This window comes from Zootermopsis nevadensis, unplaced genomic scaffold (genome assembly GCF_977971745.1).
Source record: "Zootermopsis nevadensis isolate Lab colony 2312 unplaced genomic scaffold, Znev_1.0 Znev_ptg000012l, whole genome shotgun sequence".
In the NCBI taxonomy this organism is placed as follows: domain Eukaryota; kingdom Metazoa; phylum Arthropoda; class Insecta; order Blattodea; family Termopsidae; genus Zootermopsis; species Zootermopsis nevadensis.
This window is the reverse complement of record NW_028259144.1, coordinates 1,729,970-1,756,784: the sequence shown is the minus strand read 5'-3', so window position 1 is coordinate 1,756,784 and position 26,815 is coordinate 1,729,970. Positions and strand designations below refer to the sequence as shown.

Sequence of the window (26,815 nt, the reverse complement as noted above, 5' to 3'; positions counted from 1 at the left end):
GGCAGCCAGGTATTGGAGTAGGTGTTAAGAAGTACATGCAAAATAACAACGGAACTGTTTGTAGATCCATCGTCCAAATAAAGACTTGCCACTCGTTTCGTACTGACGGCAGACTCAAGTCATAGAGGGATCCCGTTAGATGTTAGTCACTGTTCATGTGTCATTAGCTGCTCGTAGATGAGTAACACGGGTCAGTGGACGATCAAGCGAGAGACACCTAGTGATTGCGAGATGGTCGCCTGCGCAAAGTTCCAGGGGAAAAGGTACCATCGCCACTTAGTCCACGTAAAACCAAATCCTTCAACTCTTTCCTCCCACTTAATCTTGGTTCATTTACTGAACATGAAAGTAAGTACAGTGTTGGAGACATGATTCAACTGGCTCAAGGTTGGACCTTTGGGTCCCGTAGAGGACGTGGAATTTCTTGACGAGCTGAGCTACTACAGGCTTCTCCAGAATGACCATGTCTCACACAGTCAGGCAACCTTCTGGGTGAGCGTCACCTGAGCCAGGTGAAATGTACAAGCTGTAAGCGTGAGGGCGATTAGAAGAGAAAGTGCATTGATGACTAATAGCGCCTGGAGGGTAGGCCGCACACCAGACTACGGATGGACTCTGGGTCTGGCGGGCTGTGAGACGATCTTCGCGGCCAAAATCGCCAATCGCCCCCTCAGTCGTAAACACATTTCTGTTCTCCGACGCACGTTCGACAGCCGGTCATACATACGTCACAGAACAAGCCGTGAGTAATCAAAATATTCGTCAACGTCGGAAAGGCATTATATGGAAGAGTTAAGGAACAACTAGGAATAATCTGGTCAGAGCAGCCGGTAATCTAGCTGGGATTCGACCCGGGTATCCATACCTGGGCTCTTATTTCAAACTCCGGGTTCGTACCCCGCTCTGCCCGGCTCTGGATTTCACGGTTTGCGCTACAGTTACGCCATTACTCACTTGGCCACATTTTATCTCGTCATCTGAAAACAATGTAGCCACCAGTGGGACGCTTATCTTACTTCACTTGTTTCGCAATATAGAGATGAAGAAATGTTGACATGTGGCTGCAGACAGCATGACTCCAACGATAGGGGTGTACAGAGTATAATTCTGATAATTACCTTAATTTTTTAAACGCTTCACAGTTTAACACACACCTTCCACTATCTCTGTGTTCCTCATTCGAGAATGGACACGCCCTGCTCATAAATACTCCATATTCGCATCTGCACAGCTTTCACGCAACCGAAGTAAAAGAGCGGCCTAGCAACGAAGATGACCTTGAATTCAGTGTCACGTGGGAGAGTCTATTATTACGCGGGGGGTGCATCTGATTCTGATTTAAAGTTTGCGCCGTGGAATTTGTTGTTGTCGGGTGACGTTTTTCATGGCACACCCTATAATCTGCGATCCACGTAATGGATTTAATCTCAACTGCTAAAAATGTCTTATATCCTTGCCCCTTGCTGTTCACGTTTAGGTGTCATCCATATTTGAATCAGGTGATAACCGTAGTCCTTGCATTAGCCCGGACTTATGTCCGAAACCGTGTCTCTTACGGCATACGCGTGTGATTCAACGCAAATAACATAGTCTTATCGAGCTACTTGTCTACTTAAAAAAGTAGCACTTTTTTTCAACATGACGTAAACTTCACCAAGTCAACTGCATAAAGAGGTGTGGGGACTTAACGAATGCAAACAGAGTTATCAGCAACAAGTTTGTTTAAAGGAAAATATAGTTCATGTAAGTTTACTGAGTGCTGTGCCGCGTTAACAGTTTTCAAATGCTACTGACTGTCGCAATTATCGGCTGGTCGACTGGATTGCTGTAATGAATGACTGACAGTTCGTAAATTAATATTTCGTGCCGTCCAATCTTAATTAGGTTTGTTCCTCTATTTCGTTACCTTTCTCTTAGATATCACTGGAAGTTCCCGACATTTTGCTAGCCAATCTTATGGGAAACATGACACTTTCAACTCGAAACTATAAAAATCAACACGAAATGATTAATGCTCAGAATATTACTTATCTTGTATAATGTTTATTTGTATTGATTTTTAATAATGAGGAGTTTCATAACGCGTATTCTTAACCAAATATTAGGAGAATCAAACCAAAATGGTTTGAAAAGAACCGAGCATATAGCATGAATTTTGTGTACAAAAATACATTTTAAAAATCCTTAAGAATTGTATGTAGATTCGGTACTGATAACACTAAAATAAACTTAAATAAACCACGAGATTCGCTATCTCAGGATAGAGATCGGTGGCGGGCTCTTGTAAGCACTGTAATGAACATTCTGGCTCCATAGAAATCGGGGAATTTCTTGATTAGCTGAGCTTACAATTTATTAACTTTTAAAGAAGGAAACAACTTCATGGTGTTAGTTAATTAATCTACTAAATTTTAATTAATTTAGCCTGGTGTTTATTTTTATCCTGCACAGTTTCCGCACACGTAGCTACCGTCAGCGTGTACCATGCATTTATGACGTAGGCAACAGAGATATATATTATAGCGATGCTGATAGTCAAAAGTGTCTTCAACATACCGCTGACTCACTCAGACTTCCGAGTATCACAGTAACATATTGTAATGTAAAAAGATTGGTTCTTTGAAATACCACACAAAGAAACAAACATATCACTGTTGTAATTCACACTTATACCTTTGAAGGACGAAGGGAGAAAAGGAGTAGGGGGGAATGGAGGTAATGGAGGGACGTGAGAGAGACAGCATTTGTTAACGGCGTTGACAACTCATCTAAATGATATTAATACAGCTATTACCTCAAAGGAAATACAACTCGTCTCCATGACAACGACCAATTACGTAATGCTGTTAAAGGAAGCAGCCTCTGTTTACTTTGAGAATCACGATAAACCCACAAATAGACCGTAATGGCGAAATACCGAGTTGTTGAAGGTTAATTCACGTGGTGCATTCAGATACCGTTAATGATTATATGTATAATAAACAAATTTTAAGTTGCAAACACATATGCATCATCTCAATGCTGTAACAAAACTTAAAAAAAGATTACATGAGGAGCGGAGCACTCTGTACGGGAAAATTACAAAAGCATACATAATTTGGTCGAAATTATTCAGTATACGAACGTAAGTGAGAAACATAAGTACAGATTTTTTTTTAGTGTTCTGTCTGACGACAGGTCCATATGAACAGGATCCTTCCATCCTTTTCTCGGACTGGGACCTGTTCATATACGTTCTTGGCAGATGATCCAGAAGTGGTTTGCCATTGCCTTCTTCTGTGTGTGAATGGAGTAATTGTTGGGATGCCACGGAGGAAAACTCCGTGTTTCCTAGACCACGGCCTTGCCCAACACAAGTTATAAATTCGGGCACCGCCGGGAATCGAACCCGAGACCCCAGGATTACAAGGCCAGCGTTCTAACCGATAGACCACCTCATCTTATTATTATTTAGTGTTCTGTCTGACGACAGGTCCATATGAACAGGATCCTTCCATCCTTTTCTCGGACTGGGACCTGTTCATATACGTTCTTGGCAGATGATCCAGAAGTGGTTTGCCATTGCCTTCTTCTGTGTGTGAATGGAGTAAATGTTGGGATGCCACGGAGAAATCGGGGAAGCCCCCGGAGGAAAACTCCGTGTTGCCTAGACCACGGCCTTGCCCAACACAAGTTATAAATTCGGGCACCGCCGGGAATCGGACCCAAGACCCCAGGATTACAAGGCCAGCATTCTAACCGCTAGACCACCGTGGCTATAAGTGCAGATAGGCGGATAACATTAAAACGGATCTCAGCGAAAGACTTGCGGTGTGATGAGGATTCATGTGTCTGAGGACAGGGCCCGATAATGGACTATAATGTGCCTCAGGGTTCCTTGAAACCAGGGAACTTCTTGAACAGCTAAGCAACTGTCGGCCTTCCAAAGAGTAAGTTAAGTTTCTCAGCCAGCCTGTTTAGTTAAACGTTACTTAGTAAGTAAGAGACGTATGTGGTTGGATACTTAATCAGTCACGTCCTCGCTCAGTCCGTCCATTAAAATGAATCTACATCCATTCCGCATTTTCAATCCATTTTGCTATAACGGTCTGCATTGCCGTCAACTTCGTCTCGTCAAATCTTAATCCTTCGGTTACACGTAAAACAAATGACATTTCTGGCAGAATTCTAAATTACAGAAATTCCATTCGACAAACACAACTCCGCTGACGTCATTTACGGCCACGTGTTTCGTATCCATGGCTACCCACTGTCATTTCACCACGAATGTCTCGTCGATGAGACCGCCTGTTCACCTGACCAACTCGCCAATTACGTTGTACGCTGCTTGAAGCGAACAAACGTGATCTTCAAACTGCAAATGTGGAGGTATTCGCGATTATAAAAAAAGACCTGCTTTTTTAAAAACTGTATTACACCAGGCCTACTGCATACAAAATTCTTCCGACTGGAAGTATTTAATATCACAGGAATTTCGCTACAGAAAAAAAGAAATTCCTGCGCGTTTTTAGATCAGCTGATAACGCCAAACCAATCAGTGAGGACGCAACTTCATTAAATCAAACGTCTGAAAACTGAGAACAACAAAGAGTTACCTTGGAACATAATGTTTATCACTGACCCGTTTGCAATGAAATATGACGGTATCTGCCCAATGCAAATGCCGGACAAAGCATACAACTGATAACGTTAAAGGCACCGATGTTCAGCATCGGCTTTCAAATTACTGGAACGTATGAGAAATACGTACAAATTTTTTTATCACTTCATACGAAACGAAGAGACCACATTAGCAGGCCTTTTTTTCCAGTGTTCTGTCTGAGGACAGGTCCATATGAACAGGATCCTTCCATCCTTTTCTCGGACTGGGACCTGTTCATATACGTTCTTGGCAGATGATCCAGAAGTGGTTTGCCATTGCCTTCTTCTGTGTGTGAATGGGATGCCACGGAGAAACCGGGGAAGCCCCCGGAGGAAAACTCCGTGTTGCCTAGACCACGGCCTTGCCCAACACAAGTTATAAATCCGGGCACCGCCGGGAATCGAACCCGAGACCCCAGGATTACAAGGCCAGCGTTCTAACCGCTAGACCACTGTGGCGTCAGCAGGCCTATATGGAAAGATAATATTAAAATTGACAAGTAACGGTCTCACTTTGTAATTGTAATAAACATTTCGGGTCCTGGAATAGACGGGGAAACTTCTTGGCTACATCAGCTTCTCAAGGACTCTGCTCCTATGGAAGGCGAAAGACGAATTTCCGCCAGCCATCCCTATCCTGAGCCAGATGAATCCAGTCTACAACTGACCCGAATATATTTCTTAATATTTTCCTCCCATCCGAGCAAAGATCTCGCAAGAGACTTCCCTTCAAAACTGTATTTACATTTCACATCTCTCTCATGCGTGCTACGTGTACCACCCATAAAACCCTCCTTGATTTGATCACTCAAAATAGTAGGCCCGAATGCTTGTTGACACCTTAAATCTCAGTTCATCCTTTAGGATGAGGAGAGACGTTATTCAAGATCATTTTCGTGGACTGGCTCAGACTTTCAGACAGCTAACTAACTAACTAACTAGATGGCTTACCGAACCCGAAGGTTCATCACCGAATTAACCAAAGCCCTCCACCGGACCCTGTCCTGGGTCAAACAAAATCCAGTCTCCTTCAACTCCTATCTCCCATAGATCCCGCCTAAGATTATCCTCCCATCTACGTCTAGGTCTCCCCAGCGGTCTCTTCCCCTCAGGCTTCCCAAATAGTGGACCCAATCAACCAGATGGCTTAAGGAACCCGAAGGTTCATCACCGAATTAACCAAAGCCCTCCACCGGACCCTGTCCTGGGCCAAACAAAATCCAGTCTCCTTCAACTCCTATCTCCCATAGATCCCGCCTGAGATTACCTCCCATCTACGTCTAGGTCTCTCCAGAGGTCTCTTCCCCTCAGGATTCCCAAATAGTGGACCCAACCAATTAGATGGCTTACCGAACCCGAAGGTTCATCACCGAATTAACCAAAGCCCTCCACCGGACCCTGTCCTGGGCCAACAAAATCCAGTCTCCTTCAACTCCTATCTCCCATAGATCTCACCTGAGATTATCCTCCCATCTACTTCTAGGTCTCCCCAGCGGTCTCTTCCCTTCAGGCTTCCCAACCAACACCCGGTGAACACCCTTGTCCCATCCATGCACGCCACATTCTTCCAGACAGAAGTAAGTTAAACTGAAATAGACGACAATATTCTAACAGGTCATTTAATCTCACCAGTAGATACAGCACCATTAAATCAGCTACAGGCCCAGTGTGGGGTATCTGTGTTACGGGATGTATGTTGGTTATTTGAACAGGTGGCGCATTGCAGATAAGATAAGGGAAGGGACCTTCAAGTCATATGACACATTAAATACACATATGCTCTCAGTGTTCCATGGGAATTTTCATTTTACACTCGAGGTACATTTATCAGGCAGTAGTGAAAGGGTTTCAAGTAGGCCGATGCATGTTTCATTGTTTGCCTGTTCATCCTGGCCTTCGGTTACACGGCATCAGAGACATCTAATCGGTTTCCGCAGGAAATCACAAGAATGCCCTCATTCCGGTACTCATTAGGGTACGACTGCCAACACAGAAGTTTGCTCTTCGTTTTATTTTGTCCCAGACAGCCTTAGAATCCCAAAATCATTTTGGATTTTAATTTCGATAAATTACTGTTCACGCATTGCCTACGTCATCAAAATGTTATTATTATTATTCTTTTTGTTGATGCAATGAAGGCATGATACAGTATCCGATATTCCGAAAGAGGAAACTAAGGCTGTAACTCGGTTAGAATGCTTTTCCGGGCTCATATTTTAAAACACTTTTTCAGTGTTTTCATGTGTGTGGAATTCACTGGCACTTCTGTGTCAGATTGTTATCTTTTCAAAACACAGCGATAACTGTATGCACCGAGTGTATGAAGTCCAGTCCTTACGTATGTGGTTAGTATAATTCTAAGATTTCACAACGAGCTTTTCCTTAACCAATCGACGTTTCTAATTAACACGCTTTGATTTCTTGTTATTATGAACACGGGCTTCATGAAAATTATTCCCGATCATCTCAGTATAAGACAACAAACAGAATTATGTCAGCCCATAGACCTGTGTATTTTGAAGTAATATCTGTCTCATTTCTTCTGTTACAAAAACATAGATTTTGTCACACGACACTCTGAATGTTTCTTCGATAAAAATATTTCCACATAAAAGTTTATCATTTTCTTCGATCTAACCTTCCTGTAACGCTGGCCTTGTAATCCTGGGGTCTCGGGTTCGATTCCCGGCGGTGACCGAATTTATAACTTGTGTTGGGCAAGGCCGTGGTCTAGGCAACACGGAGTTTTCCTCCGTGGCATCCCAACAATTACTCCGTTCACACACAGAAGAAGGCAATGGCAAACCACTTCTGGATCATCTGCCAAGAACGTATATGAACAGGTCCCAGTCCGAGAAAAGGATGGAAGGATCCTGTTCATATGGACCTGTCCTCAAACAGAACACTAAATAAATAACGCACTGATTACTAACAATGATATGTCCTCATAATTATGATATTGTTGCATCCTCCTACTTAGCGATGCCAAGAGACAGCTAAGTCACTCACGCACTAGCTGCTAATGTCAATTAGCTGATGTCAGTAAACAACCTTCCGGCCGTGTGCCAGGTTGTGTGGTATAGAATCGAACCTTTTTAGCACGAATACGTTTATTAAACTATGAGCAATCCTGAAAGTAATATTAATAGCTTTGTCTCGGCGAAATGCGACTGCTGTGCGGGCCAGCATCCTTCACGAGACATGTAACGACTCGCTGTTTGTTTATTGTAGTCAAACCCAGCGACTTGCCTGGCACTCATGCGGTTACAACTTTTAGTGCTTAGGATATGTGTGAAAGGGATTGAAGGGAATTCTGATGATGGGTGTGGGGTTGCCGTCGTGCAAGATTCTCCGGCTCCCAGGGAATATAAGGGGAAGCCGATGGTTGAAGCAGTTTTTGCACAAAGCGAAATCTCTTGTCTTGGGGAACTGATAGACGACACTGGGATGTTCTTGGAGAAGTATACTTTCATTCTCTGTTGAGACACGCAAACGAATATAATATCCAGTCACACTTATTGTAAGGTAGCGCACTGATTCGGCTCTATTTCTTTATGTAAAATTTTACGTTTGAATAAAACGTGTCAGCTAGATTTTATTTTTATTTATTTAGTGTTCTGTCTGACGACAAGTCCATATGAACAGGATCCTTCCATCCTTTTCTCGGACTGGGACCTGTTCATATACGTTCTTGGCAGATGATCCAGAAGTGGTTTGCCATTGCCTTCTTCTGTGTGTGAATGGAGTAATTGTTGGGATGCCACGGAGGAAAACTCCGTGTTGCCTAGACCACGGCCTTGCCCAACACAAGTTATAAATTCGGGCACCGCCGGGAATCGAACCCGAGACCCCAGGATTACAAGGCCAGCGTTCTAACCGCTAGACCACCTCATATTATTATTATTATTTAGTGTTCTGTCTGAGGACAGGTCCATATGAACAGGATCCTTCCATCCTTTTCTCGGACTGGGACCTGTTCATATACGTTCTTGGCAGATGATCCAGAAGTGGTTTGCCATTGCCTTCTTCTGTGTGTGAATTGAGTAATTGTTGGGATGCCACGGGGGAAAACTCCGTGTTGCCTAGACCACGGCCTTGCCCAACACAAGTTATAAATTCGGGAATCGAACCCGAGACCCCAGGATTACAAGGCCAGCGTTCTAACCGCTAGACCACCGTAAGCGTCAGCTAGATTGAAGAACCAAAACTTGAGAAAGCCCCGCCAATCTCAATCTCTCTTTAAATACTCCTGCAATACGTAATTTGTTATTAAATTTGAATTAAATGCGGCAATCTGATTCGTTCTCCCATAACGGTGGGTACGCGCCTATAAGTCGTATTCAAATTCTATTGGTCAGTCGGAGTGAGGCGATGGTCTTAATGCAATCGTCACTCCACATCTGGAAAGGGTTCTTTCCACGTCTGGGATGCCTTAAGTGTACTTTGCGTAATAACTTAAACAATTGCGAAATCTTCGTTTATGTCACACTTCCTCTAGACGGAAATTCGAGAAGAGAGACTTTCAAACGTCCGAGTATGGCCAATTTATTCCAATTTAATACATTTAACAAGCCAAAATCAATCAAATTTTGGTGAAATAAGGCGTACTAAATACCATCTAATCACAGCTCATTCGTTTATATAAACCAGATTTACATGCCAAAGCCTGGTTTACCCCTCATCTCTAGGTTCAACCCGTTCGGGAATCGAACTACGAACCTGGACTGGCACAGGCATTAGCAATGACCTAGATCGATGTACGTACGACATCAGCCCAATGAACTTGCTGGCCCCGAGTTCAAATCTTGGTACAACATAAGAACAGAAGATGAAACGAGGATGAAAGGATAAGAAACACATTTATAGTGTTCAACAACGCACTGGAGGTTAATAATATCGAGTGATGCAACAGATTAAGGTAATGTTCTAATGTTCTATTTTTACTTGTCGAAGGAACAAATCGAAACCAAGTAAATCTACGTACGTCTCCCTCCACATCCATATTTCCCCTTACCCCCTCTCCCTCCCCACTGCTCGTCCCTATCAGCAACTGTTCTTGAAAACCCCCCGCAATGGCGAACCGTAGCCCGAAGTTTCATAATCGGGCCTAGCGATGTCCAGGACTTAATCATCACCCTGATGATGGAAGCATCAAGTGCATTTGAAAGCTCGGTGTTACTATGTCATATTACGCGGCGCAACATTCCGTGAGTCATTATATTCACAGCCATGAGAACCTGAAATCTCACCTTCATCCCTTATGAAGCACCAACCCTTACGAGAGACACCCAGCCAGCTAACCTAACCCCCGTAACAGTTGTCTTCACAGTCACAAATTTTTGTTTTTAGCCGATGACACCCGATGTCGCACGAATATTTCCGAATTAATGTACATATGTAACCTGTGTTGTGTTTACAAACATAAGATTTTGAAGCCTCCACCCCCCACCCCGCACCGCTCTGACTTTCTTTTACGCAGAGTTCTGTACACTCGCGTGATCTCGTAACGCCCAGTCTGAATTTTCATTGGTGGAGGCTCGGCGGTAGACGTCGTCCTATTGGCCCGTGGTGATCTATTGTCGAGCTGTGTGTCTCGGCGGGAGAGGGGAGGTGAGAGGGGAAGAGACGAGCACGAGCCACGCACACTTCTGCCAGACTCTCAATGTGGTAGCAGACACAGAGGAGAGAGGTCGCATTTCATAGGCACCGTAAGGTGACGTTATCCTCCGGGGGAAAAACAGTGCACGAATTTCCTGACATCAACAACAGAGAATTTCTAAACCGATTACTTCGTTGACAACGCAGACAGCCATGGCCATACCATTTAATCTGCCTACACGTCAGGAAACAGCAGACAATTACGAGATTATGGACCAACTGCTGGAACAGCTTTACGAAATTGTGCGGCAGATCATTCTCCGTCGAAGAAGGAGTCGAGGGGCGGACAATCGCACTGGGATACCTGCCCCAGAACCACGAAGTAAGTGACAGTAACTTCAGTACCACATTACTTTCTCATAAACTAACAATACTTAATTTTCTGAATAAATTCTGTTGTCATTTTGGGACGGTCCGCGATTTTTTTTTTATCAAAACTGAGGAAGGGTCCTAGCAAACAGTTGACAATCGTTTCTTACATGTTGGAACATGTTCGGTGAAAGTTCGCTTATTTTCTTGTGACGTAGGAACGATTTACGAATGAAATATTTCAATTTTTATCCGTGATTCAACGATAATCTACGTCAAAGTTGGAAATTCACGCCAGCAAACAGTTAACATTATTTTTTTTTAAATCCAATACTTCGCTATAAACGACGTGTTACGTACAAATATACAAGTGATCTTCATTTCGTCTTCTCCTGATGTCACTGAACTCTTATGACGTGCTGCAATTCTTGTGCAATTCATGTGGGAAGGTGGATTTATAAAAAAAAACAGTTAACAAAGATTTAGGAGTTACCGGGTGTTAGTGACCGTTCTCAAGGTCTCGCCATTTCGCGATGTGAGTACATGATGCAACACGTCCGGACGGTCGCACTCGATGTAGGTCGATACACCGCGGCCTAAGCCTTCCCGCTTACTCTCGGTGTCCTGAAGATGGTCTCTGGTGTTTTGTTCGACTTAAATACGTATGACGAGGAAATCCGTGTCCGTCCGCATGTTAACTTCGATCTACATATCTCCGAAACTACTGCATAGATTTCGGGTTATCGTGTGAATATCTTAGTTTGGTTTTTGTCTGGTTCCAAAATTTTATTGTACGAATCACAAACAAGAACTCGTAAGATCTCGTCGTTTATCCTAATTTTGCGAGACGAGTCTTAGTTCGAGGCTCTTCATTTTCGCTGTCTTAGAAAAGTTTGAAGCAAATGCCTCAGAATTTTTGATAGACAGGTACAGATCTCATAAAGACGAGACCAACTTCCCCACTGAAAAATTTTAACAGGCGTTCGTGTTTCCCTTGACTTGACGAAATTCATCGCCAAATCGAAAAGAAAATTCTCTAAACAGCTCGTACAACGAGAAACACGTTTAAGGTTGTTACACGATTATTTTAGACGAGTTAACATTACGTTTGACACTCTCGGTCATCAACGACAGACATACATAACTTTCTGCAAAGCGCACAGTCTGAAACTTCGGTCTCACTACACGGGGCGTCATTTTATTTCTTAAAACCTTAGAAAACGAAGGCATCGCTTTTGACCGCGAAACCTCTTCAGAGGAGACCGCACTTTTGGCAACGCGAAATGGGTTGATATGACCGGAGAATGTGGCATGTTCCGGGACAGGACGCATTCGTGGACATTTATTACTATTTGCGTGTGCCCGGTAGCTCGACGTGGACCTGCGGGCGGTCGGCCGGGCGTGTGCCACTGCCTGTTACGCCAGATACTTCGCTGACTCTTTCCCGCTCCGCAAATAGCCCACATGATATCGCTGAACGATTATTTAAAAACATTTTTTTCACCTCTGATGTAAGATCTTTTTTTTTGGGGGGGGGGGGGCTGTCAGTATGACTGTGCACTCTTCATTTGGGCTAAGTGACGAGGCGATCAAAATTCATTCATTTCTCACAGCGATATTTTCTGTGTTCCTGGAATATTTGCAGTGATTTTAAATTTATTTAAGGGATGTATGAATAAAGTAATCTGCACAGTTCTGAGACACTTATAATTTCACGTTTTGAGTGTCAGTTCGCGTCTTTATTGCTGTTTAAGTGAATTAAGTGATGTCGAAGAGACACGCTTAACATGATGTTCAACTATCCTTGCTCTATTATTAACTTCAAGGTTTGAAGATTTTAAACGGATCGCCTTTGATTCATAAGTATATATCGAATTTCGGATATGTTTATGTACTAAACAGAAATAAACAGTTGAATTGCTGATGTAAAATTACGTATGTTGGAACACGTTTTTAATACCTTGAACTAGGTTTCCTTTGGCATCTTCCTTACGCCTTACAAGATCTTGAAATTCATTACAGTTCTCACAAAAGCCCGCGACTAGGGTCCTTCGGATACAAAAAATTATTTTCTGAACCCTCCTTTCGACAGACGTAATGCTACAAATTACGAACAAGTAATAAACACCATAAGATATTATTAAAATTAGCACAAAATTTTATTTGGAAAGCCTGAAGAGAGAGAGAGTTCATTCGTAAGATCTCGACGTAGATGGGAGGATAATATTAAATGTATCTTAAAGAAGTATTATGTGACGACGTGGATTGGATTCATCTGGCTCGGGATAGGGATCTTGCGAACATGACAATGAATGGATTAACGAACGGGGAATTTTTTTTCGAACCAAGAAACCTTGATCAGTGTCTAGTTACAGTTGTCAGTATAGGCTGTGTGACGTCATCGTTGCAAGTAAAAACTGGTTACGGAATCTTACGCGGTATTAAATTACGTTCACAACGGGGAAAAACAGTTTGCGTTTAAAATATATTTTCGCGTTGTCATCGGAGGTTAACGAAGGCCCTGTCAGTGAGTCAGAGGATCGGACAGGTACCGACTGCGTTCCCTCCGTTATCTGTTGAAATCGACATCTGGCAATGGGATTTTAACAGAGCGTACAGATTGAGAAACATGAAGTACGTTTGTTTATCAACAAACAAACGAGTTTGTTGTGAGAGTTCAGTGTTTTCATTACAAAGGAAAGGCGACTATAAACTTCGTCACGTTTACTGAGAGTAAGAACAAAGCAAACACACTGAAAATTAATACCAAATGAACTTCTTGCCCGATGTTTCGCCAAAACAAGGGAAATGAGAGATTTTTCCATTCACTAAGAATTTTTCGTTCCGAATCCCCCCAAAAGGAAGATAACACATAGATCAGATAGGATTATAATATTAAAATTTATCCTGATTAAATAAGATATACATTTTTGGAATGGAAGAGTCTGGTTTAGGATTACAGTATAGAATTGAGCACGATTATGAACTAATTGAATAAAAATTTACTTGGATATTATCCATCGTCTAGTAAATATAAAACGTAAAACGACGTTTCGGAGATAGAGCCCCATCTCCGAAACGTCGTTTTACGTTTTTTACGTTTATTACTAGACGATGGATAATATCCAAGTAAATTTTTATTCAATTGACTCTTCACCATCGTCAAGAAGTTTTAGATTTGATATACGATTATGAACCTTGGTGGTCGCGTAAAATGCGTAAAATTTCTTGATTAGAATAATGACTGCTCGCCTGTTCCATGGAGCAAGGTGTTTAGTATTCATTGCGACATACGCGTGGTTCTTGCCGTATTTTAACGCGACCTTTAAGAAACCCGGAGCGAACACGGTGATTTCCAGAGATCTCCAACAGCCGTTGATCCTGTCAAGGTCGATTTCGGAACAGAGTCGCCAGTACCGTTATGATAGCGTTCATCATCTGTTTCATCATCGCCAGTAACTGCGACCCCTACGAACTCCGGACAAAACGTCTTGACTACTTTCGTCTATTCAAATGTTTCAGTTCGTATGATACGGCCACCAAGGTCTACCTACTGGTGATATAAAAGCCGATGTCTCGTCAAGACGTGCAATGCGGAATATAAAAGAAAATAGTTCTGACGCTGACGACTCTGGTGGCAGGAATTACCGATAGAGGCTATGACGGCGCGTATGGTGGGATCTGGCGAAGTCTGGAGACGGGTGCGTTTGGACGAGAATCTGGATTTTGTCGCCGTGAACATGCATTTAATTTAATTTATAAAGAAATGTGATAAAATATTGTACTCTGAAAACGCGAATTTTCAAAGATTCTGCTACAATAAACTGGTATTACTGTCCAAACACAGAAATGTTTCATTCCGGTCGACTCTGACGGCCGTTGCTACTGTAGGATATTAATAATAACACAATTTAGTTACCAATCTCTGTGCATTATATCCATCCGCGCAGGTTCCCATAAAGTTAAATTTGTCACATGTAATGTCAATTAACGTTTGCAATTGTAAACACAGAAACAGCATTTCGTATGACTAATGACGTGAGATGGTTTTTACAGCCGAACACGTACAGTGCCAATTATTATCACGCAAATTGGGAATACGTCGTAGAATATGATTTAGAGTGAATCTCTCTGTTAACAGTACAGAGAGATGCATAGTTTGATACTGAACTATCAGGCGGTTAGCAGCGGTTGGAGTGCTAAAGCAAACGATTCAGAACGAAAGGACAGATAATTTACAATTTATTTTATTATTACTGTCCTCCGTAAACGTAGCTACGATGTAGTTCCTTGTTTTGCTTTCATCGGGAAGTTAAATGTGATAATGATCGGGGCAAGCTTATCATTTTTTCATCTTATCGATCAGGTGTCAGGATAACAAAGGGGACTGAACTACAAACAACCTGATAATGTTCTTATCGAAAGCTAAAAATCAATCTGAAAGCTTCTGACGACAGTATATTACAATTGCGATAAGTTTGTGTCCATCTTCCGGCAGCCAGTCCAGAACAAAACCACAAAATTCGCTGTTCATTATTTCAAAGGTTGTCTAGCGGTCAGAACACTAGCCTTGTAAGCCTGGGGTCCCGGGTTCAATTCCCGGTGGTGCTCAAATTTATAACTTGTGTTGGGCAAGGCCGTGGTCTAGGCAACACGGAGTTTTCCTCCGTGGCATCCCAACAATTACTCCATTCACACACACAGAAGAAGGCAATGGCAAACCACTTCTGGATCATCTGCCAAGAACGTATATGAACAGGTCCCAGTCCGAGAAAAGGATGGAAGGATCCTGTTCATATGGACCTGTCGTCAGACAGAACACTAAATAATAAAATAAATAATAAAAGTTCGCTGCAGTTTATTTTGCAGTTCGCTTAATATTAGCTCAGAGCTGATGCAAAAGTCTGGGACACGTGGAGATACAATGACGTAGTCGAGGTCCAGCGATTGCCACTTACTCATGTAACACCGGTCATCAACCTCTAGGCGCCTCGCTGCAATGTTATTTCCTCGCATTTCGAAACCAAGATGCAGTGTTATCCTAAACCGCTCCGGTCCAGGTTTGTGCTAGGATATGCTGTCTCCGATTTCATGTTTTCGTTCGGTAATTTTCATGTAGGTGACATATCAGGGCAAAGCTTATCTTTAACAACAACGCCACCGTAGGATAGCAAACGATTTATACAGGACAACATTCCTACTGAAGTACTTTGATGACCTAAATTTATATTTGCTGTAAGGATGCAGAGGTCTTGACAGGGCATCCGGGGGTTTCAATGTGACACGAAAATATAAACGAACAGAATTAGAAAGAGATTATGATGAAAAAGTAGAACAGGTAACTAAAATGTTTACTATCTGCTTCCACAATGATAAGTGAGTCCCTTTGTACCATGGCGTGGTGCGACCTCTGGTTGCAGGATGGATTAGAATTTGCTGAGAAGTCCGCCGCGGACAACTTGGAGGCTGGGTTAGCGGGGACTAATTCTTCGAAGTTACTAATCACAGTGTTACAAAAAATGTCCCACACAGGGCATCTGGCCTCCGGTTCATGGAAACATAAGACGATTTGGAAAGCGGTGTACAGACATGGATAATTCCCTTTGTTCGTCAATTCTCGTAATTCTTCGTCATTTTGTCCAGAAGTCGCTCTATTATAATTTGGAACGCGCAGCTGAAATTACACTCACCTCCAAGTTCTGTATCATTTCAGTGCTTACGTGCGTACTAACACCTTTAACGTTAAGAACGCGTATATGCTCTTCAATTGCTTAGGGAATACCCCCGGCCTCGTCATAATCGTCAGTATCAGATGATACTCGTCCTTCCATGACCTTTTCCTGGTTGTCGAGAGCAACATAGCCAGGTGCTGCCATCTCTCGATGCACAGACGAGTTTATGCTATGACTAATCGCATTTATCTCCGTCTCTGTCTAGAGTTCGACAGTCTGTTGTTTGCGGTAGGCAAACCACGTGTCGTATTCTAATTGCATCTTTAAAATCACTTAGTGGCTACAGAATACCTTTTGAATCGCTTCTTAAACCACCTGAGGAAAATGAATAATGGCTTTTCGATTTTCTATAGCCGTAATCTGTCCCTTGCCAATGGCCAATGCCAACCTTCGAACGAACACCTCCTTCCAAATCTTTGCTTAACCCATATCCAAGATATTCCCGTCGTATTCGAAGCCATGTGACCTCTGTACTTAAAAAGCGTCGTTAAATAACCCAAGAATCCATCAATAACACGCAGGCACGGAAGAAACCGGACTCCATCCGTAAGATGGAATTTGATTCCCTTGGAATTGGAAACGCAGTTCAATCAGAGAAACACATTCGACGTTCGACGTATTTTCCTGATGCTGCCGAGTTATTTCTCATTTGTTTTCCGCGGTTGGAGGGGGGGGGGGGGCAGCGGGGGCCATCACTCAGGTTTAAACAGGTTCTTGTCTTGGCTTGCGTAAGCAAACAGTTTGAAGAAACTCTTCAGCCCACTTTGAAAACAAAAGCAACAAAGCATTAGTGTCTTTTTTTTTAATTGAGGTCCTCAAATGACTGTAACCACCTATGAGGGACCATCGGACCGCAATTAAGTTGAATACGCAGACAGGGATACTCGAAGTTCGGTCTCCAGTCGGTCTGGCGCCACTCCACCGGCAAGCTCGTCTCTTTCCCCCTTCTGACCGTCCTCCGGCAAAACATTTCCCCGGCAACCACCGCTCTACTTCCCGGCAGGAACTTCTCCTAATCTCCCCTCACACATCCACCAGCTGATCGCTTGTTCCGCGGGCTGTGGTGTGACCGGTTGCCAGCGACGTTCCCCTCCGCTTAAGTCGACTACGCGATATCCATCTTTGTTTCTCCCACCCCTTTCAAAGAGGAACCGAGTTCATGGCCGATGATGGTCAATGCCGTTTGTGTGGATAATCTTCGAGGCATGTTGAAACATGTTTGAGAGTGTTAGGCTGGAAGATAAGAGGGATACTAGCGGCGTCTGTCTTCCGGAGTCTGCGTGCACAGCATCCCCAATCGTGGCGACAGGCGTGTACAGACACGCCAACTGGTGGCGTGGGAGCGCACTGCACAAAACACCGTACTATCAAGGCGCGCAGGGACAAGGCGTTGAATAGCAATTCAGCTTCTTGGCTGACTAGAGACCCTCGCGTGTCAACGAAGGTACACGTGTACATTGAATTTTAAACAGTCGTGTTTACAGCCGGGCGCGTTGGCCGAACGGACAGGGTTCGGTTCCAGGTCACACCACGTCCAGACCGGATCTGGAATCCGCCCTATCTCGTACACAATGGGTACTGACAGATATTTACGCGATGGTAAAGCGGCCGAGACCATTCAACTATGTCATCTGACGCCCTGATGATGGGGACAGAGATGGTCCCTAGTTCTTTTAACCATTTCACACTGCTGATAGCCCGAAAGAATTCTATTAATTCGGTTCACAGTTAAGGTTTACTTACGAAGATATTCCTTTAAAAGACTGAGATTATGCGATTTAAAGGACCACTTCAAAGACTAACTCACAGTCCTACATGAAAAATTCGGAAATTTCCCGACAGGGGTCACCATTTTACCAAATGCGTTTTGAAGACGACGTGTGAATCAGAAACATGTCGATTCACATTCTCTTGAGATATATTGACTTACATGGATAAGTTTTCTCCCTACAAACTTTAGTTTTTTTTAAAAAAAAATGACGTAACGACTGCATGAAGACGTGATAAGGCTGTTATGCAACGGAGTCACGAACGGTCTGAAGGTTGCCCTAAGTTCCGGAACGACAGGTGTCGGCATTGCGTAGGAACTGCATCTCGCAACCTTACGTCACCGGAGTGCATTTCCGCATACACCATCTGTTCCACAATGCACGTACCTGCTTTTGCCATCTGCCCGTCTTAATTCCCTCTTCGTATTTCGTGAACACTTGTCTTGAGACACGGTACTGTTCCGTACATGAACTTTGCAACATCTGAAGCCCAACATCTCACCTTCACAGGGATTCGAACCCGCTACTCCAGTTTACAGACCGCCTATTCTTTTAGGTTACAGAGTCGTGTAGTCCCGGTAGAAGTTTACCGATCGTCCTGATGATGGAGACAGAAAGCACCTCCGAAACGAAAGTAAACTTATACCGGACTTCACGGTGCAGCATCCCCTTTGTTCCAATTACGTTTATATGACAAAAACAAAAACACATCAGAGTGCGTAATGCGGAATAACAAATGCTGAATCAGATTGCGCCAGTCTGGACCAATTGTGAGATGAGAGCTCGTAAGGCCGTGTTTACGTAATGCCCTTTCTGTTCTGCACCAAGGTCCCAGTTGCATTAATTTCAACTTGTTCGAGGCCAACTGTGCCTGCAATTAATCCCATCAGTGGCGGTTCTGGGAGGAGAGGTCACACCAGCGATTATCAAAACCGCGGCTAGTGGACACTTTGGGGGCAAACGGGATAAATGTTTCTCCAATATTATTTTAAGAAACGCTGAAAATATTTCTGCATTTGGAAATGGTCGTTAAGTAATTCAGGGGTGGATGCATGTCACAACGCCTTTTTCTATTACACGAGAATGTTCTGAAAGAAATAATTTCAATTCATTACATCGTGTGACGAACCGACGGTATGTGGGATTTCGGATTCGCGGTGAAGGTGGTGCTGATATTTTGGGTTTTTGCAACCCATTAGAACAGCAAAATAATTTAGATTTTATTCCCCTGAATGTAAGCCGATTCGTTACTCAGTCCTTTAGAAGTTGACCGACGTTTCAGAGGTATTTGCAGCCGCCATTGCTTTGTAACATTCAGGGAAAAGTTTTACGTTGTTAGATTTTTTTTGTTCTGGTTAAATGACAACTGTTGAAGTTGCTTGTTTCTGTCGGTCGCAGGTTTTATATTAGCTCTGCTCCCAACAAGGTGCTTTACTGATGAAGACAACAAAACACGCTTGCGAATGTTCAGTTTAATTACCGCATTCTCTCATGCAATTAAATTTCACGGCAAACTTAATAGCGAACTCTTGTATTTCTCCCATAAACGTTCAATAATACTTCGTTACGAAAGCCACTTACCGCTTGTCTTTTGTTTCCCGCCTTGCGCAACTGTTTGTACGGTCTGTTTTGTTTATAAATAAATAAATAAGACTTTCCTTTCTGCGGTGTGTGTCACTGTTTACGTTTTCTTTGTACTCTACATGCAATAATTACACATTTCTCTTACTCCTTGCTAACTAACCTTATAACTATAATTTGAGTTAAATTCAAGGTAAGGTACATTCTCAGCGGCGTAGTGTCAGAAACAGATGAAACCATTTCACTGCGTTTATGATTACAGTTCTTGGTCACCTTCTTTTTTCGAATACAATAGCAACCATTCTTTAAACACAGTTCTTGGGCAGGGTATTACACACTAGGCTCTGTCATCTTACGTTGTTTATGTAGTCCAGGGGTGGGCAAAGTACGGACCACATGTAGAAAGCCCTTAAAAATACCAGATGGCAGTAAGCACCTCCGAAACGTCGGTCTGTATCTACCAGACTACACGGCGCAACATTCCAAATGACAGTCATCTTTGCATATTGAGAGTGTTTAAGAACAAAGTTCTAGGAAGGGGGCGAAGTAACAGAGGAATGGAGAAGACTACGTAATAAGGAGCATCTTCACGAAATATTATTTGGATGATGAATTTAAGATGAGGAGATGGGTGAGGCCTGTAGCACGTGTTGGGGGAGATGAGAAATGCGTACGAAATTCTGGTTCGAAAGTCTCAAGGGAGGATACCGCTCGTAAGACCTGGTTGTGGACATGAGGATAATATTAAAAAGGAGATTAAGAAACCGGATGGGACAGTTTAGACTCAGGATAGGGGCCAGTGGTGTGATGGAGAATATCCTGGCGAGGTGAGCGACTACAAACTTCTCAAGAACGATAGCGTTCGTTCGTTGTCTTTAGATCTTACTCAAACTCGAGGTGGATGGACCGGCAGTCAGGTCTCTCCACCTTCTAAAGGACAAAGCATTGCTGAGCACCACCAAAGAAGAGTCGAAGCAGCGATCCTTATTGTTTGAGCCATCCAAGACGGATCGCGCTTACAGAAACGGCGATAATTTCATGACGAACTTTTCTCTTATTGGTATATACTGGACAGCGAATCCTTGAAAATACGCTAACGAAAGTTGCTGGTTGCATCGACCTTGCTGAAGTACATTTTTCTTGTTCATTGGTTGGGAGGAGGAGGAGGGGGGGGGTTGCAACTTGTGCATCGTATGCAGTTATAGTCCTCTCTGTCCTACTCTGTCTCTCTTGCCTTACTACATCTTCCTTCTCCCTCTTCTCTGCCAGCAGCTGTGAGTAGTAACAACACAGCTGAGTCATGTGTACTCCACTACGCCGAGGACAAGACCGTGCTATGAGACATGTTTCGAGTCCCTTTCTCGCTGAACCATGGCCAAGAAAAGCTTATGGAGTTGGCGTTTTCCTCTTTCTACGCACACATCGCAAGTTATTTTAAAATTTCGTTATTAGGAGTACACAAAAAAAAAAAGATTACGAGAAACGTGTGCCATCTATGATCAGAAAATCAATCCATTGTATGATATTAAATATTTACCAGAAATATAGTTAACTACCTATGGAAGCAAGGATTGTTTTCAGCACGTTTTGAGAAGATTAGCCGGGAAAATATACGTCATAGACTGACATTATTATTATTATTAAGTGTTCTGTCTTACGACAGGTCCATTGCTCTGCCCAAAAAGAGCTCTCCAGTTGTCCCTATTCTCGGCTTCTCGCTTTAATTCCTAGACTGACATAATAAATAAATAAAAATTATAACTTTCGAAACAAACTTTCATAGAAACACTACAAGCTACACGTATTTAAACGAGCAGAAATATATAATATTCTGAAGGAAAAAACGGAGAATCATGATGGCGTAACACGTGCCAATGACAGCGACTGCCTGTAACATTCTGACGACGTTTCGGTAAGAGGGCCTCGAATACACTTCCTCTCGCTTAACTGAAGGTATAACGTGACATTTAAGCGGTCTCAAGGCCAGATTTTTCATTTCCTTTATACCCGGAAGGAATATCTGCTACTTAAACCGCTGTTGCGCGCGGATGTTCATGGCCACAGATGATGACCCAAGGATGCATGTAGCGTTGCATTGGATACATGCGGGTTTTGTTAGTTAATATTAGCTCTCGGTCGCAGATCAAAATGGCGTCGATGCCCAGTGATTTTGATACCTTCAGACAACACGTTTCGAAGATAATTTACGAACCGAGGAGGAGATTTTTCGTCAGGGAATCGAAAGATGCGATGATCGGGGAGGGGGGGGGGGGGATCAATGACATGATCAGATCAAGTTTCATGAAAATCCGTCCAATTTGTTTCAAAGGTTAATTGTTTCAAAGGTTAAGACGGACACTTCACGATAACAAACATAAAGAGGAAGGCAGATAAAAGATCGAAACACAAGAGAACTGACATTCCTAAGCTCAAACAGAATCAAGTTAGCGGTTCGAAAACCGAGAGGGCGCTAATCAACTTTGCCCTTCACACTTTCCAAGTGACAGGATTTGCATCTATAACCTATCTCCAGTGTTTGGTTTGCCGTGACAGAGGTTTATGGGTCCACAGACATCATCTCTCTTTGTGCCCCATCTCAGTCAACCTGTTCAAACGTGCACTGGCATCTGGTCACCTTGAACAGGGGTGTCCATTCTCAGGCCCACCAACGATAAGCAAATATTAACAATTATTGTTACTAAAAGAATTACATTTCATGGGATCATCTTCGGATATAGTCTAGGAATAATTTTTCGTGGTTGCAGTGTAAAAAACTAATATCTGCAACAAACCGAGTTTGTTCAGAGCGAGTTAGCTTCTCATCTATTCATAAAAGTTTTGGACATCCCTTTAAAAGAGCATCACGGGAAAGACATGTTGGGGTGGAGGAAAGGCCCCCCCCCCGTCTTCAGTCTGTCTACAGAGAGACAGGTGTGGATCCATCCACCTCTGGACCCGATTTCACGAGGGATGGTAAGCCAGGTATAAATAGCATCTCACTTGTGAAATCTCCCTTAAGCCCCAAGGGAGAAAAAATGGTTTCAAAGAGGGAGGAACTGTTTTTACAGGCACCTTGCACGCAGGTGGATTTTTGGGTCACTTAGAGGTCAAAGAAATGGGAGCTCTTTGCGAAAGGTTTTGTTTGGATTTTGTTAACAGCGAGGATAAAAGAGGACTCTTGTGTTCTTTTCTCTCCCCTTACACTGAAGTTTAAAAATAGACTGGGATAGGGTATATGAGATTATGTGAGTGGGTCCCCTGTTTTCTTAGAAAGACTGCATTTGTTATAAGTATATATGGCCTGTCAGGTCCCGGATAGAAAAACGCTATATCCAATAAGGTCTAACACTGGCTGCTTAAGTGCTGTGAATTTGACATACAGATCGCCGGTTAAGATTTAAAGCTACGATAGCTGCTGTGTCTATTGGTTTATGGAATCCGATCCTGGACCAAAGAGATGGAAAATAACACCATAATTTCTACTCTTCTGCTCTGCCATTAAACGAAGGAGGTGGAGACTGGTGGGCCTTGAAGCACGCATACGAGAAACAATATTAAAGTCCTCTTTTATTGGACTGTAACCTATTATTATTTTTACAAAATTTTAATCTCTTTCAATAGGACGATGGAAACACGCGGAATAAACTCCATATTGGCTTCGTGTTTCCTGCACCAAAATGCACAGAACTCATTATTATACAATCCGCAGTGGTTGAAGTTATAAATATAAAGAGTTACGTCACATCTTTTACAAAAATCGAATTAATGTTATCATCGCCTTCTCGTCATTCCGACTGCTCGATTCGTGGGTTTCGATAAGATTCTCGGTGTAAACTGCAATTATTTCCCTAAAGAGCATTAACCAGCAGACCTTCGTAGTGTGTAATCTTCGTGGTGTTGTGTTTTTTTTTTAAGGTGGGATGGAATTATATATGACTTAAATACGCTTCCGATTCGATGACCTAAATATTCTATATAAAGAGCTCGAAACGTTGAAGTGTCTCAATCAGGAATCTCATGACACTAGGGCATATGACCTTGCTTACAAGTTTTCTATTATCGCAGATATTACGTCTTCTGTGAAATTTCAACGCGTTCCAACGGAAAAGGGAGTTTCTACATGTTCTAATCCCTCACTCATTTCCTAAACCTTGATTCTACATTCCTTGACAACCGAACAACGAATTGATAAGAATGAGGTGTGCGTATCTTCAGTAACAGATAGAGAAATAAACTTGTTTGCACCGGACAAGTCTCTCTGTATTCTTAATCTGTTTCATTTACAGGATAAAGTCAATATTATCTTCTTAGTACGTAAACTGTTATCTTTGCCACACGCAAGTGATAAAATTTTGTCAGGCCTCGAGGAAATGGCCTTGTAGGCTTTAGTTGGCCTATATTTTGTTGGGAAATCTGCCAAGACAATTATGTTCTATTTTCAACGTATGAGGTCATATTTCACGCGTGTTTGTTTTGTAGTAATCTCACCAAAATTTAAGAAATTGTAGACTCAAATGCAAACTACCTTACCACACCTTCATTAGTTTCGTGAATCGCAGTGAAATTCTTTTTAAAATATCAGTTTTGACTGTGGACTATTTAGCGATTAAAAATTTTGAACATCGTGATTCATGCACCGAATTCTTCGGGATTAAAATGGCGTTCGGAACTGTACGTAGTGATTTTCTTTTCTTTTTTTTCCCGGCTCATCCACGGACGCCAAAAAGTCTACAATGTGCCAAAAAAAAAAACATTTTGTGTAGTCCCGGTTATTTTCTGAAGACCTGCTAACGACATATGCCGCTGTTACACCAACAGTCTAACAGTGGACAGTCGTGTATCTTACGTGTGTTTACAACGTCGTCTATTGTCTGTTAGTCTGTCTATCTTGTCACCAGAGGGGAGGCCATCCATATAATATTTATCCAGACTTAAAGGTCAATATTTGGAAAACTTCAAACTTTAAAATGTGTGTCTAATAACAGCGTATTTGTTTCCATCTTTGACACCAACGATTACGTGTATTAGCTGCTACTTATTTGGCTGTGAATTGTTTTTCTTGTCGCCACGCGGACACAGACTCAGATGATTTTTGTGTTTGTTATTTCGTGACGTGGAGTGAAATTCGTACACATAGTCGGGACGAATGTCAGCGTTTCGCGACTGTTAAAATAGGCAAGGGGGTGAGAGGGGTTGCGAGGTATAGTAGGTTGGCAGCAAACACTGTCGACGCTATAAACAATTTTTTCCCAAAGGCAGTACTTTTTAATTCGCTGTCTCAGTTCCTAAATTTGGTAATGTCTTTAGTACATACTTCTGTTTTCATTTTTCCGGCAAGCTAGTGAAACGCACGGTTTTGTCCCGTATACTGTTGAGTACTACTGTACTGTAATAAAAACAGATAACACATGAAACTTACTCATTTGGTGTCTTCATTATTCTGAAATGGCGGATTTCTTGTGCTGCAGTCTGAAAAATGAAACAAAAGTCACGTATAAAGACATGCAATGATCAGTTGCATAATCAAAAACATTTCAATTTCTTTTTATCACCTACAAATACAACTAAAATAACACGAAGGATTGCACTTAAGATATTACATTTGAGTTTATATGGATTATACACCTGAAGATGGTTCATTTAGAACTGAAACATGTAGTGTAAAAGATGATGCTCTAATGTAAATCGAACATTTCGATAGAGAGAATCATTTTAATATATTTTTAAATATTTAAATGTTAATTGTAATAATATTTTAATATTTAATAATAATATTTTATTGTGATTAGACTGATAAAAAATTAAACAAGTATATATTCAACACAATATGACGCAACATTATCATATCATAAAATAACTAAATTTATTTATTTGAGTTTTGTTCATTCCTGGCCTGCTAATTGTGTTGCGGAAGGATACAGCGTACATGTTATGTCCCTGAACCTGCTTCGTGTCACTTTCCTTCATAGAAGAAGAACAGTGGCGGTTGTTTGAATGTTTCAGGTAGGTTTACATGTCAGAACCAACATTAAAGAATTTTTTAAAAAAAATTAGTGTTAAAAATATAACAATAATAAATCAGCGATCCGTGGATTAGATTCTTGAGTAATTTTGTTCTCATATATTCAAAGGTTAAGGCGGAATTCTTTTACATATTATCTATACGAAGTTTTTTCATACGTCCTTATTGGCTGTTACTTCTTGTGATGGTTTTCTGCAAACATCACAACGTTTTAAATCGTTGGAATCGTATTATACACGATCTACACAAGGAAGTAATCTATCCAGCAAGTCTATCGAGGACAGTTCCTGAGAACAGGATATTCCAGCCATTTTGTTGTCTTCTAAAACAAAACGGTGGACACGTTAAACTCCTCTGACGAGGATTTAGCGAAGCTAACCACAGCGCAACGCGGAATCCTTGTACAACCCAGAGGAATTATAAATCCGACTACGTATTATCGTGCAGGCTAGATATACAACAGAGTAATTAAAGGGTAAGTTGTTTTCAGGTCATGTCTAGTGACGCTATAAAATTATTTCAACTAATTTTATTTGTAATTATAGGTGAAACAGCAACAACTGCTTCATATATTTACAGTGTCACTTAATAAATAAAATTTTCTAATTTTGCAGACAGAGATACGCAAACAAGAGACGGCGGTGGTGGAGGTGGCAACGAGGCAGGGCGATCAGATCCATCTGTTAATGGAAACCAGGAGCAGGGCATTGGCAATGACGCCATGCGACGCATACCTGCACTTCCAGACATAGTTCCAATCACCGACATCAGAGCGGCAGCACCATCAGATGCCCCCGTTCCCCCTCCCAGACGAGGCACACCTGAAGGTGGCGTCAGGCCACGTCCTCGCCGTCCGCCACGACGCCCGAGACGCCGCACCAGCAGCTGCTGCTGCAATGAAAAGAAACAAGGCGTCCCCAACGACGACCGGACGACCGAGAACTGGAAGGAGGTCGGCAAGGACCTGAGGAAGATTGCCGACGAGTTCTGCACTTCTTCACGCCTTGAGGTGGGTGAGTGGCATCACCCTGTGTATCACCACACAAGTACCACAAAACAGGCAATGAATTGTTTCTGCATATTTCTTCATTTCTGCAACACCC

General features: G+C 42.4%; 2 protein-coding genes across 7 annotated transcripts in view; one reads left to right on the top strand and one right to left on the bottom strand.

Moving 5' to 3' along the window:
* The window catches only part of LOC110840254 (putative E3 ubiquitin-protein ligase sinah), a 516,698-nt gene that overhangs the window by 193,335 nt on the left and 296,548 nt on the right, over positions 1-26,815 (bottom strand). For all 5 annotated transcript variants that reach the window (XM_087348270.1, XM_087348269.1, XM_087348272.1 and 2 more), the window contains one exon: positions 25,110-25,159. In XM_087348270.1, coding sequence (XP_087204396.1) covers positions 25,110-25,159 — 50 coding nt within the window. The remainder of the gene's footprint in view (positions 1-25,109; positions 25,160-26,815) is intronic.
* Positions 10,276-26,815, top strand: part of LOC110833352 (uncharacterized) — a 29,411-nt gene continuing 12,871 nt past the window's right edge. Inside the window, exons 1-2 of one of the 2 annotated variants that reach the window (XM_022071321.2) lie at positions 10,276-10,621; positions 26,327-26,721. In XM_022071321.2, the coding sequence (XP_021927013.2) occupies positions 10,453-10,621; positions 26,327-26,721 (564 nt within the window). In that variant the 5' untranslated portion in view covers positions 10,276-10,452. Of the gene's footprint in view, positions 10,622-26,326; positions 26,726-26,815 lie in introns of both variants that reach the window. The other variant, XM_022071322.2, reaches the window with a different exon arrangement.